The sequence below is a fragment of the Ruditapes philippinarum genome, unplaced genomic scaffold (genome assembly GCF_026571515.1).
Source record: "Ruditapes philippinarum isolate M1 unplaced genomic scaffold, ASM2657151v2 ctg6491_1_1_1_1, whole genome shotgun sequence".
Taxonomy (NCBI): domain Eukaryota; kingdom Metazoa; phylum Mollusca; class Bivalvia; order Venerida; family Veneridae; genus Ruditapes; species Ruditapes philippinarum.
Genome location: NW_026859688.1, coordinates 26,976 through 39,991, shown reverse-complemented (window position 1 = coordinate 39,991; position 13,016 = coordinate 26,976). Strand labels below are relative to the sequence as shown.

Genomic DNA, 13,016 nt, shown 5'->3' with positions numbered 1-13,016 from the left:
AATTTGGAAGTGAAGGTCATATTTCAAATGGCCTAAATTTCATGACTGTACATAAATGGACACCACAGTAAGACTGTCAAAATCTAGGCCAGCTGATATCAAAGTTCAATTTACATCTTAAACTGTGCAGATGGTTTAAATTTCATAGCTGTACATAAAAGGACAAGAAAGTAGGCCACATCATTATATGCCTTTTACTAATAAGGTAGAATAAAATTTTTACTTGCCTTTTAACAAACTATAATAATATAAGAATAACTGATCATGTGGATTCTAATGAAATAATGAAACAATGTACAGGCAAGTTTTAAGAAGGATTTTCAACCTCAGATCATTTATTTGTTTTGAAACCCACATTCATGGGTGCAAGTTGGAAATTTTAAAAATCCTTTAAGTCCCGAATCCATCAGTTTTTCTATAGCTTTAATTAGGAAATAGAAGACTTCAGGAGACTGAAAATCCTGAACTTCAGGAATAATCCTGAAAACTTTCACCCATGCACATTATTCAAAAACTTCATAACAAAAGGAAAAAGCTTTTTAATTTGTTCTTTCATTAATCTAAAACAAACATTTGAAACAGTTTGGAGAAACAGTTTATGGAAACAAGAGGGCCATGATGGCCCTGAGGTCGCTCACCTGTATAGAGCCCTCCCCCTACCTCCGATTTTCACCCCAGGGCTTTTATTTGAACAAACTTTGTAGACACTCACTAGAAGATGTTTCATGCTTAATATCTAAACTCTAGCTATTTGTTTTTTTTCAAAGAAGATTTTTTAAGTTTTTGCTATACACATACATGTATAAGGAAAATCAATGACCCCCTGGGACGGGGCCAATTTTGACCCCAGGGCTTTTATTTGAACAAACTTGGTAGACACCCATTAGAACATGTTTCATGCTAAATATCTTAGCTCTAGCTCTTTGAGTTCTTTAAAAGAAGATTTTTTAAGTTTTTACTATATGCATATAGGGAAAATCAATGACCCCCTAAGGCAGGGCCAATTTTGACCCCGGGGCTTTTATTTGAACAAACTTGGTAGACACTCATTAGAAGATGTTTCATGCTAAATATCTTAGCTCTAGCTCTTTGGGTTCTTTAAAAGAAGATTTTTCAAGTTTTTACTATATGCATATAGGGAAAATCAATGACCCCCTGGGGCGGGGCCAATTTTGACCCAAGGGCTTTTATTTGAACAAACTTGGTAGACACTCACTAGAAGATGTTTCATGCCAAATATCTAAGCTCTAGGGTGTTTTTTAAAAGAAGATATTTAAAGCTTTTTCTTTCGGTTGCCATGGCAACCAGAGTTCTGCATGGAATGGAATCCTTTGAACAACTTTGTTAAGGCTTCACACAAGGAACATCCCTGTGAAGTTTCATTATGATCTGCCTTATGGTTTCAGAGGAGATGTGGTTTTAAAAGTGTGAACGGACAACGGACGACATACGACGGACTACGGACGAAGAGTGATCCTAATAGCTAACCCCGAGCGTATGCTCAGGTGAGCTAAAAACTGATACATTCAAATATTAATGGAAAATGTTTACAGGTCGTTAAATATTTGTACAATAACATTATATCAATTAAATGAAATTCTTGTGTCTCCATTTTTTCCCGTGTAACATAGGTGTAAGCCAATGAGACATCTATCAACATTGTTATTTTGACTAGTTTTAAAAGATTTAGAATCATATTTTTAATAAAAGGAATTACAATGGAAAATGAAAGTAACATAATTGACCTTACAAATCTTTTAAACTCTACGCGGATGATACAGTTATAATATAGGACCAAAAAATGATCTACATAAAGCATTAAATATTTATGAACAATTCTGAGATATTTGGAAACTATTTCTATCAAAAGTGTGATTTGACAACACATTTGCAAACTTTGAGTGGATCAACCATTCTGTTAAACAAAAGTTCAAAGAGCTTTTCTTAAACAAGTGGTATTATTAAACTGATATTCAACTTTCAAGTAACAGTTTCTTTTATAGAGTATTCAAATGGATCGACATTTGGATTCAAATTGTACTTGGCAAATTTAGATAGTTCACTATTGCACGTTTTTATAAAATTGAGAAGAAATTATTGATTTCCAATAGAAACTGGTAATTGGTCTAGTACTCCAATTAACAATAGATTTAGTGCTAATTGTCAAAACAAAATTGGCAACAAATTTCATTATTTATTTGAATGTTGTCAATTTATTGAAGAAAGAAAACGCTTTTTGAAAAACGTCGATCATCAACAACCAAACTTTTGTAAACTAGAAAATATCATGTGTACTAAAAACAAGTCTGAATTTCTCAAGTTGCGTAAATATATATTGTAAATTCCTCATATATGAATGCTTACATGTATTGAGAGAAATAAAGATTGTTATGTTACTGCATAAATGTCTCCCTGAATAGAATTTTCCAACAAAAGCCAGCACCTGGTTAAAACTACTCCCCTTTTTCTTCTTATACTGGAGCTTACTCACATTGCAAGAGGACTCAAACCTGAGAGGGGCAAGTTACTCAAATCAATCAATGACTTTAGCTAGTTGGTCACTGATTCTTTAAATTCGGTAAAATTATATATTTTACTAGAAATGACGAAATAGCCACATGTAAGTTAAGGACAAACTAATTATCTATATTCCTTGCAATGATATTAAATATACAAAATAAGATGAAGGAATTGCTGAATGTAGCAAGGGACTCCATATTATTGGCATGTTTTACTTTTTCCTATATGTCTGCACTGAATTTCAATGATGAATTTAATAATCAATATTTTGTGTGAAGCAGTACAAATTCAAATGATCATTACATTTTTAATGAATGTGGTCAAAGATTTTTTACCTCACCGTATGCATGATCGCATATGACAAAATACTGAGAGTATGTTGGTAATAGAGTTGTGCTGATAATATAGAGTTAAAAATATAAATAAAAGATAGTTAGATTGTCCAAATTCTTGAAACAATAAGGAATTTCACGTTGCCGGATTCTCAGCTAATTGTTCTAATCTTTCTTTTTCTGCAAGTTCTATATCTTTCTCGTCTTGTTTTATAAAGTCCTCTTTGATATCCTCTGGTATATCTACTTCCTTAAGATTCTCTCCAAAGTCTCCCGTTGGCTCATCACCTATTGGTGTATACAATATCATTTATTTTACATATCTTATCCATGAAACTACTTGAAAAATTATTGAAACATACAATACAGTCTTGGGCCAGTTCTCTAATGTTGTTAAAACTTGTGTTCTGACCCGGGCCTTTTGCTTTTTATGAACAAGTACATTATCCATGTAAATATTGTAAATTTATTCCATTTTTTTTTGGGTCTTATGCTTGCATGTGAAATTGTATCTGTTTTGTATAGACAAAAATAAAGCAATTGAATATGATCAAACTAAAAGTAAATTTGAACAAGTGTACCGAGAATAAGGTGACTAAATATCTACACTTAAAGTACAGGAAGTGCCTAAGATGACATATTTTATCATGATTGTAATAGATTTTAATATATACACCTGAAGATAGTTACTATCAATTTACTGACTCAGAAACTTTTTGTTATTGAAGAATGAATTTTGCTTAAGCAAGTGTTATGGGACACGTTGCACTTTTTATTGCGTTTAATTTACAGACTTAGTCTACCATTTATATACAGTCAAACGTGTATTAAGCGACCGTGCAAGGGAAACACCAAAAACGGTCGCTTCATGAAACGGTCTCTTAAAACAGTCAGCATGACATAAAAGATAAAATTTATAAATGACATCTTTTTTATTCGATGGGATTGTTTTTCAAATTCATTTTTATATAAATGTTGAATAATAAGTACGCTCCGATAATCTAAACGGATGCAAATGTAAAAATAACGTTCTGATATTTATTGACAAAACAGTTTTGATCCATTACGTACATGTTTGACATTTTTTCCAGAATTTTTTAACTTCTCCGTTGTTTTTCCTTGTCTCCAACACTAAAACCCTATTATGGAAGATGTTTTCTGCTGTGCATTTTTTCATTTGAAATAAACAAACTACATCTATTTGTTATGATTAATTTAATGGCTGATCAAGTTCAAGGTCAATTCAATGCAGTCTAAATGTCAACAAGCGAAGCGTATACACCATCTCAGTATGGGCGGAGCGTTGCATTGTTTATCCGATATTATTGGATAATACACGTCACGCGTATACTTAACTTCATTTGCATACGCTAAAACGGTATGGGAAATAGAGTTTTTCACACGTTTATTGTTGTGTTTTGATTGCTGACACTTGTGACATAACGAGGTGGCGTTCTCTAAAAACACAATTACTTAACAGGTAAAAGTGGTCGTTTAATGAAAAGATTGATGTCAATTAGGTGACTAATTAGCGGTCGCTGGTCGCGTTGAGCAAAAGTCGCTTAATACATTAAAGATATAGAGAGAAAATGATCGGGGGGAATTTAAAGTGGTCGTTTAAGACAAAAGTCGCTTAATACACGTGGTCGCATGGGCAAGTTGACTGTATATGTCATTGTTCACTATTTAGGTGAGATGGTTATCAGAGGCCCGATCGGTAGAACTGCGACAGGGTATTCCAAGGAACTCGGGTTTGAGTCCTGGTCAGGCTGCACATTTTCTCACCCTGTGACATAAATTTTCTTTGTTTTAATTGGTCTTGATGGGTCATTCTTTTTTAACATTTTTTTTAAAAAGGTTCTTCATTCAAGCTATTTCACATAATATTTATATATAATAAACTTTATACAAAACAAGAGTGCAAATTGACAAAATATGCCAGTCACAGATGCCCAGTCTCATAATATCTAACATGTTCATTAAAATCCCGCAGTTTATTATGACTAAATAATCAAAATGTATTCAATTACTTATTTCATCTAAGATCTCTGCATGTGATCTTGACATACAAGCTAGAAAACTAGGTGAGGTAAACCCAGTCTCACGACTGAGAATATTTTACATACAATGACTATCCATACACACATATATTCTTATCATATCATTATAGCCAAAGTAGAACCACTATCCCTTCCCTTTAAGAAGTTAGTTGATGAACTTCCTTACTTATATTTTTGACATCCTTGCCAGCATTTCAACTCACTGCTGCAGCAGTACAAACTAGGCTGATAACAAATATAGATTATACATTGTAATTTACCTATTAATATGTCAATCAAATTCATTGCAGCTATTTCATTTAATGGATCTATTTTCCTCTCCCAGGCATAGTACTCCCTCATAATCACATATGTGTTTTTGTCCTTCACAAACTTCTTCCCACTTTTTGTAGCACACAGCTGTAATTATTTACAAAGACATGGTTTGAGATATATGTTAACATGTACCGTTCAGTAATTATCAAATATTTTCATAAGCATTTACTTTGCTTCATTCATGAAACAGGGCAATCCAAACTGGGCGATTTAGGTAATAGATTTATCCTACAATGTATTTTTGATCCTTATTCTACCCATTACTTCTCCCCTAACCTGTTATAACTGAAAATGATTGCTGTCTTACCAGGCTCTATACTATCTGCTGCCCATCTTCAATTTTCATCTTGATATCCGCATATTTGATAACGAACAATTTAAAAAAAATGCTGGACAAGCCCATTTAAGTAATTCAGCAGATTAAAGGTTAAGAATTCCAATTTCAATAGTCGGCAGTTTAGGTCTGGCCAATTTGGACAGATGTTCAGGTTGTCCTCGCTTTAAACAGTTATCATTAGTCATCATAATCCAACATCCATAGAAGAAATCATTACTATTATAAAATAATAAAATTGTCAAAATTACACAGCTCACTGCTGTTAGCAAATGAATGCTTTATATTTCTGTTGTATTATCATAACAGAGTATAGTATAGTACAAAATATTGGTAGATGAACAAACCCAATGTAGCTCTCTTGCTTATTTACTGATATATGGTTTACTGAAGAAATTTGGAGCATAAGAAAATCATATACATCCATTTTTGTTAAAAATCTGTCAAAGCAGCATGTGAAACTCTTATTGTAAGAGAAATATCATTTTGAACAAAATTATGAAATTACTTGTAAAATGGCCTCTGACAACATTTTCCGGATATGAGCTTCTGGTTCCCTTGTTTTATCCGAGGGTAGATACTGGAGCTCGTCTGGTAACCGGTCCATATCATCATCATCAAATTCCTCTGGTCCAGCCAGGGGCAACAACAACCGTGGCAATATATCTACTTGGTCACCTAGCAACCATTCATGGCACTCTGTAAAAAATAATCATGTTAAATCTAAATCAGCTTTTTAGACGAATAAAATTTAAATTTAAAGTTTGATACCTGATGGTTAATCTTAAATGAAGGAGCACTTTTCAAAGATATTACAAAGAAACAATTAATTTAGAAACACTACATTAAAAGGTTTAACAATGCAATTACCCATTAGTGACATAACATTTCATTGACATTCAGTTAAAAGCAAAATGCCTCCAGATTCATGCTAATTTTCATGAAAATTTTAAAAACAATTTTAATAAGTGAACAAAGAAAGCTATAAACACATTGCAAACAGCACTTACAATCTACTAGGTCAGTAGAAATATGGTGATAAATACTGCAAAATCAGTTATTTATCATAGATAACATGAAAATTATCTATCGAAAACTTTTCTTAAAATCTTAGCACTTAATTATTTTTCTCAAGTTTGATTTTCTTGAAATATTTTCGCTCATCTAATTCATAATCAGATTGTTTTTTTTTTTTACTTGTAGTGTGTGAAAAACAGTGAATGTATATAAACAAATAAGATCGCAATCCACGATCTCTGGACTGACGAATATTCATACTCGATTTTTCTTTTTGAATTGTGATTATCCGAGTACTCGGATACTCGCCACAGCCCTAGTACTTTGACATATTTTTTGAAGGATAGGAAAAAAGACATGTAAATGTTAATAGTCAGAATTAGCAAAAAATCTCAAGACATAGACACATTAAATAAACATTTACCTGTATCAAAGCAGCAATTTTTTAAAGTTCCAATTACACCTCCTCTTCTAATAGAAGACTGTTTGAATTCTGTAAAGGGCAGTAACCTCTGTATAATACATTGCTCTTTATCCATTATTTTACTTCTTACCTCCCTTACCTGGGATAAATTTGACAAGACAGCACCCAAATAGTGCAAATCTGCGTTGTCATTATGAACTATATTACACAAAACTCGCACAATCTTTTCAATACCGATGTCTTCATTCTCTAGAACCTGTTTTGATACAAAATTTGCACATTTCTCTGGCCGTGTCAAATTTGATAACAACTTACAAATATTATCCGCATATTTACAAGAAGGGTTTAAAGCACTTTTTATCCACTCAATAACCTTATTTTCATACTTTTCTAAATTCAGAATCTTCAAGCATGTGGATTCCTCACTAGCTAGATTAATCAATGCCTTAAACACACTTTCCCGAATGTCTGTTCTTTTGTCCTCTGTCAATGACACAAGTCCTTCAAGAAGTCTCTCGCTACCCTTCAAAAATTCACGCCCCTCATCTGTTCCAGTTAAACCAACCACGTTCTCTACAGCTATTGTCTTTAGCTCCTCTTTAGTATTTGGACTAAGAAAAGGGGCAAGTTCTTTTTCTAAAAGTTCTTTATCCATTATATAATTCAAAGCTTTTATCTCTGCAAAAAAAATTACTTGTTATAATATATATAATTTTTTTTATAGATCTCTAAATTCTATCATTTCCAGATGTGATATAAACCCATATGAGCACTACCTGAAACAGAAAACAAGAGCAATCAGTAGTACAGTGTACTCTACAATTCTCAGTGCTTGAAAGTAAAACATGAGCTAGGATAATGTAGAATTTTCTAAATTTAAAAAAGGCCATATCTCTGTCAGTCAATGTTAGAGATATGTGCCTTGAAAAAATAACCTTCTAAAATGCTCTCAAATAAGTGTGTGAAGTTTCAACCCATTCCCTAAAGTGGTTTTTGAAATACCAACTTGCTAGTAAAACATAAAGTGTGATGCTGATACCTCTGTGAGTATATTCAGTCGGCCATGACGTTTAGGAGCTACGCAAAACCTGATAACAGATTAGACTCCTGTACTATATTTAGAACATCTTTGTTGACATGATTTCAATACTTATAATTCAAGATAATGTTTTTATTTATTTTCTTAAATTTTTCAGTACTTTAACATCTTTAATATCTTTAAAAAAAGTTATTCATAAAAAGGTTTGGCGCACATGGGTTCTGTTTTCTTAACTGTCAGCGCAAATTAACCTGTAAACGTCAATCTCGTAATCACATGGCCAAACATTTTGGCAATATCGGCAGCCAAGTGCTGAATTTTCTACCTGTCGGAAACTGTAATGTTTGTATAAATGAGTTTTTTGTATGTCCATCCTAAGGGCTCTGGGCTGTCATTGAATATAGCAATATTGATATATCATTGATATTCATCATTGAATACAATATAGATACACACTTCCAAATATCAATACAAGCTAAATTTTATTTATTTATTTATGTAAGTGAATATACCTCTATATTTTGCCTTAAAGAGAAGTCATTTTTTTTTCCATTTTTTTTGGCTAACTTAAAACTCTGTTTTCAAATATCAGTGAGAAAAATAACAAACTTTCTTTTAGTTTTTACTATTTGTATATAAAAAGTATTTAAATTAACTGTTAAACCTACCATATGTCAGACCATTTTACATACGATTTATACAGTGAGATACGCAACCGGTTATCATTACTCGAAAACCTACTGATAAGAATAGCCTGTCGTCTGCTAGTTGGGGAAAGTGTTTATTGGTGTATTACACTATATATGGCCCCTTTGGCATGTACAGAAGCAATCAGTACTGTTTGACATCCTGCCTAGGCACGATGCGGTGGATGAACTGTTCTCTGGTAAATTCAATGTGGCTGACTGCCGTGATCCGGAGTGAAAACTACCAACACCACCACCTTTTAAAAGCTACGTAATGCTAGCACTAGTCCAATAGATTAGACGTTACAGGCTTGTTATAGTTTTATGTTGGTCAAGCCTGACGTCTAATAGTTATTGCTCATAAACGCGTAGCATTTTGAAAAAATTTAAAAATGTCTGTTGACTTGCCTTTCAAGCTTTATTCAAAAGCTTAACTTCTGTTCTTTCAATTGCATGGTCTATCATTAACAAAAACTTTCAAACAATGCACTTATCAATTAAAAATAAAATATAAATAGCAGTCTATTTCGCTCATCGGCCATACTGGATAAGTAAAGAGTTTTACAGATTGATTCCAATTTTTTTAACAGAAAAATATATTCGAACACACTGGCAGTGCATGGGCAATTATTTCGTTGAAAAAATATTCTGTTAGATTGTTCTGACTCATTTAAACGCTTGCATTTGAATTAGCTAATCAGATTTCGCGCACTGTATGGCGGCCATTTGTATATCGGCTGTACAAGGAATTAAATTTAAATGAGAGGATTTAATAATGACTTTTCGACGTGACAGTTCAATTATTTTGTTAAAAGGTATTCATTTTTTAGTTTTGTTCATGAATAAGTCAAAATTAATGTAAATACACGCTGTTTTAATTGTTTAAATTCATTAGATCTAAATCGATGTCTAAATCTAATGTCATTTTTTTGCTACACGATTTTGTAAAGATCTGTTAAGACCTAACGTAACATGGAAAATGAAAAATGTAAAATATCAGATTAATGAATGATAAATATGAAATAGGTTACGTACGTATAGGTCTTATAATTAGGACTATGCTAGCACCTGACCTGCCTTTCTTTCTGATATTTGTACGGATCTTTAAACGTTGTGTCACGGGTCAACTCCCCCATATTTTGTCAGTTTACCGTGTTTTCTCGTAATATAATGTGTAACTGTAAAACTGGTAGTCTTTGAAAGCACACCATAGTATAAATACTTACAAAATTATGTAGCACAACGTGTTTTTGTGTTGTTGTTGTTGTTTTTATTAAATTATATCCAAAGAAATTTAACGACCAGAAACATAAGAAACCACAGCAAAGTGGGTACGTTACGATACCGAAATCAACTTGATTTCGGTAAAGTTACCGAAATCAACTTTTCATTACCGAAATCAACTCGTAAAAACCAAACTAGTTAAAATATTGCTATTATTTCTTCATTATTTGATGAAAAATAATGAAATAGACTTTCAGTTAAAAAATCTAGTGAAAATATTGTATTTTAATGATGTTATTAACAAAAATGTAATTATTGAGTTACTTCCATTTGTTCTAAACAACCCGTTATGTGTTTAGCATTACCGAAATCAGCTGTGAAGTTTAAATTATGTATATAATTAGTAGATAATGTTGAACGGTTTTGTAAAGATCTCACTAGGTTAAGAGTATCATCTCATAGATTGCACATAGAATCAGGTAGATGAACTAAACCAAATAGTACACCTTTAAAGGATAGAAAATGTTTTTCATGTAATGTCTTAGAAGACGAATACCATTTCATATTAGAATGCAATGTATATAATGATAATAAAAAGTCTGATACCGCCATATTAGCATGTTATATATCTGCACGTGATTGTCGTGCATAACAATTTTCTAATCAAATCGTATTTTTAAAAAGCTATGATCGGACTATGATGGAAAAATAAAATACTCTGTAATATGAGTAAAAGATATTTATAAATTTTGTACATGTTTATGTTTTATGAAGAAAAAATATCCAACTTCAACCGGAAGTTTATGATTTTCTATTATAAATTTGAATACGGATATATTATTCGACTGCTCTAAAAATGTTCCATAAAAATTGTATAATGTATCAGGCAGTAAAATTGGAAATTGGAAAGTTGGTGTCTTTCTTTTATTGAACAGTTTAACTATATATTATCAAATCGCTAACATATGTTATGGCAATATGGGGACTCTTTATCATAATATTTTTAAATTTTAGTCATTTATTTAAATGTTTATTACGACATAAACAGATGGTTCATTATAATCTTTTATCTTTAACATACATTGTATGCCAACTGTACCTCCTGTCTTAATTACTTCACACCTTACTTAATACAGTAATACACAACATGTCAAATCGTACAAGTTACAACATTTCATAATTGAAATTTGTCAGTATAAAGTGTTCCATTTTTTCCATCATATAAATATATACCAGTCATTCCATAAATTTATGCTGTTTACAGATATGAAATTTAAAATGATTTTAAATCGATCAACATAAAATCATGACTTAACACTTTTTCAATAAGTAGAATATGTAGTTAAGTATCCGGGACATCAAAAATTGCATACATTTTTGGAACAACTGATATGCAATTTGGTAATAATAATATCAAAGCACCTTGTCTCATATACCGAAATGTTTTCTACGGAAACGTATAGCGACCACCCCTATATGTTAGTTAAAACAGATCTTTTGACAATTTATTTAATATAAAATTATATTTTTACCAGCTTACTAGATCTGAAATATTTATACTATAAAACTATAAAAAAAAGTCTTTTGATATATATTATATAGGGATGGTCGCTATACGTCATTTTATATTAAACTGTAATGTACTTTTTGTCTTAATGGAGACAAGCAGCTTTAATTTCATGTAAAATAATTATGTCTAATTATGTTGTTTGGATACTTTAAAGTTTCCATGCGCCGATGTATATTAAAGGATTGCGGTGAACGAGTATGTTATGTCAACTAACACCTCCATTGTCCGAGCACGTGTATGCTTGCTCCTTATTAGTAAAGGTGTTATGATGAATGGCTACCGCTACGTCTTTTTATTTTAATCAAATCATAATCATTGGATTTAAATTAAATACTGTGTTAATTTCCAATCAACTATTTCTGAAATTCATGCAAATTATTTAGGGGTTGTTCTCATCTTTGAAATGAAATCTGATTTGATCTCGGTAATGCAACACATTAATAACAAGGGAAGTAATCATGATATAATATACATATCCGTCTATAACATGATCATTTTTATAATTAAATATTATTTTCCTTTGTTTATGATTCAGTTTGAATGACTTTATATCAATTAATTAAACAAGATCTATTAAAATGTTTATTTTAACTTTTACAAGCCGATTTCGGTATGGTAACATATATTTCGGTTCGTAACAAATCAGGGAAGTATTCTTGATATTTAGTTATTTGTTTCTAATATCATTATAAATAATTATTTCGAACTGATTTTTTGCATGAAAGTCAAACTAAACCTATTAGATTATAATGGAAAAAATATAATAGAACGCTTAATTATGATTTTACAAGTCGATTTCGGTATTGTAACATATATTTCGGTTCGTGACAAATCAGGGAATAATCAAGTTGATTTCGGTATCGTAACGTACCGCAGCAAAGTTTTCTTATAGATTGAACACCACTAAATTATTTGTAATTCCAAAGTACTACAAAGTGCTCCTATCATCTATCAATCACGTACATGTACTAGTTTAAAAGTATTGTTGTTATTTTAGATGGCATGTATATAGATTTAAATTTTATTTTACCATATTTTTATGTATTGAATTATGCTGTAAACACAGGAGCTTGAAATTCTATTAATAATCGCCCTAAAGTCCGATTAAAAAAACCATATCGATAAAAAAATATATAGATACGGATTTTTTTTTAATCGGACTTGAGGACAATTATTGGTAGAATTTAAAGCTCCTGTGATAAAGAACGTGTTTGGTTGTTGTTATGATATCAAGATTAGATAACTCTTTACGTTAATGGGATTACTTCCCTTTATTTGATATTCATTAATGCTATGTTAAATATATGATCATGCCTCTCTGATACCTAGGTCATTCTCCCTTGAGCTCTGGTCTTAACAACATGTATTAAATGGTTATAATAAATAGTAGAATAGTTTGAATCTTGTTATCATCCATACAACATAACATGGTGTCAGAAGTAAACTAAAGGAACAATATTGTGATAAAAGGAATCTAATTAAAAATTTATTTGGA

The 13,016-nt window shown here is 31.4% G+C and overlaps 1 protein-coding gene across 1 annotated transcript; it reads right to left on the bottom strand.

Moving 5' to 3' along the window:
* Positions 1-2,042: 2,042 nt before the first annotated feature.
* On the bottom strand, positions 2,043-10,027 carry LOC132757516 (protein HGH1 homolog). The gene is made up of 5 exons (XM_060748822.1): positions 9,954-10,027; positions 7,003-7,680; positions 6,070-6,260; positions 5,173-5,311; positions 2,043-3,140 (listed from the first exon to the last, which is right to left on the bottom strand). Exons 2-5 carry the CDS (start codon positions 7,655-7,657, stop codon positions 2,989-2,991), a joined length of 1,137 nt encoding a protein of 378 aa, XP_060604805.1. The 5' UTR covers positions 7,658-7,680; positions 9,954-10,027; the 3' UTR covers positions 2,043-2,988.
* Positions 10,028-13,016: the final 2,989 nt, after the last annotated feature.

What these genes read in the sequence shown, in the direction of transcription:
- LOC132757516 (XM_060748822.1), bottom strand. Translation starts at nt 7,657, where the DNA reads ATGGATAAAGAACTTTTAGAAAAAGAACTTGCCCCTTTTCTTAGTCCA. An exon ending in AAATTGCTGCTTTGATACAG is followed by an intron (nt 6,261 to 7,002) that starts GTAAATGTTTAT and finishes TATTTTTTACAG; the next exon opens with AGTGCCATGAATGGTTGCTA. An exon ending in TGTCAGAGGCCATTTTACAA is followed by an intron (nt 5,312 to 6,069) that starts GTAATTTCATAA and finishes AAATAATTACAG; the next exon opens with CTGTGTGCTACAAAAAGTGG.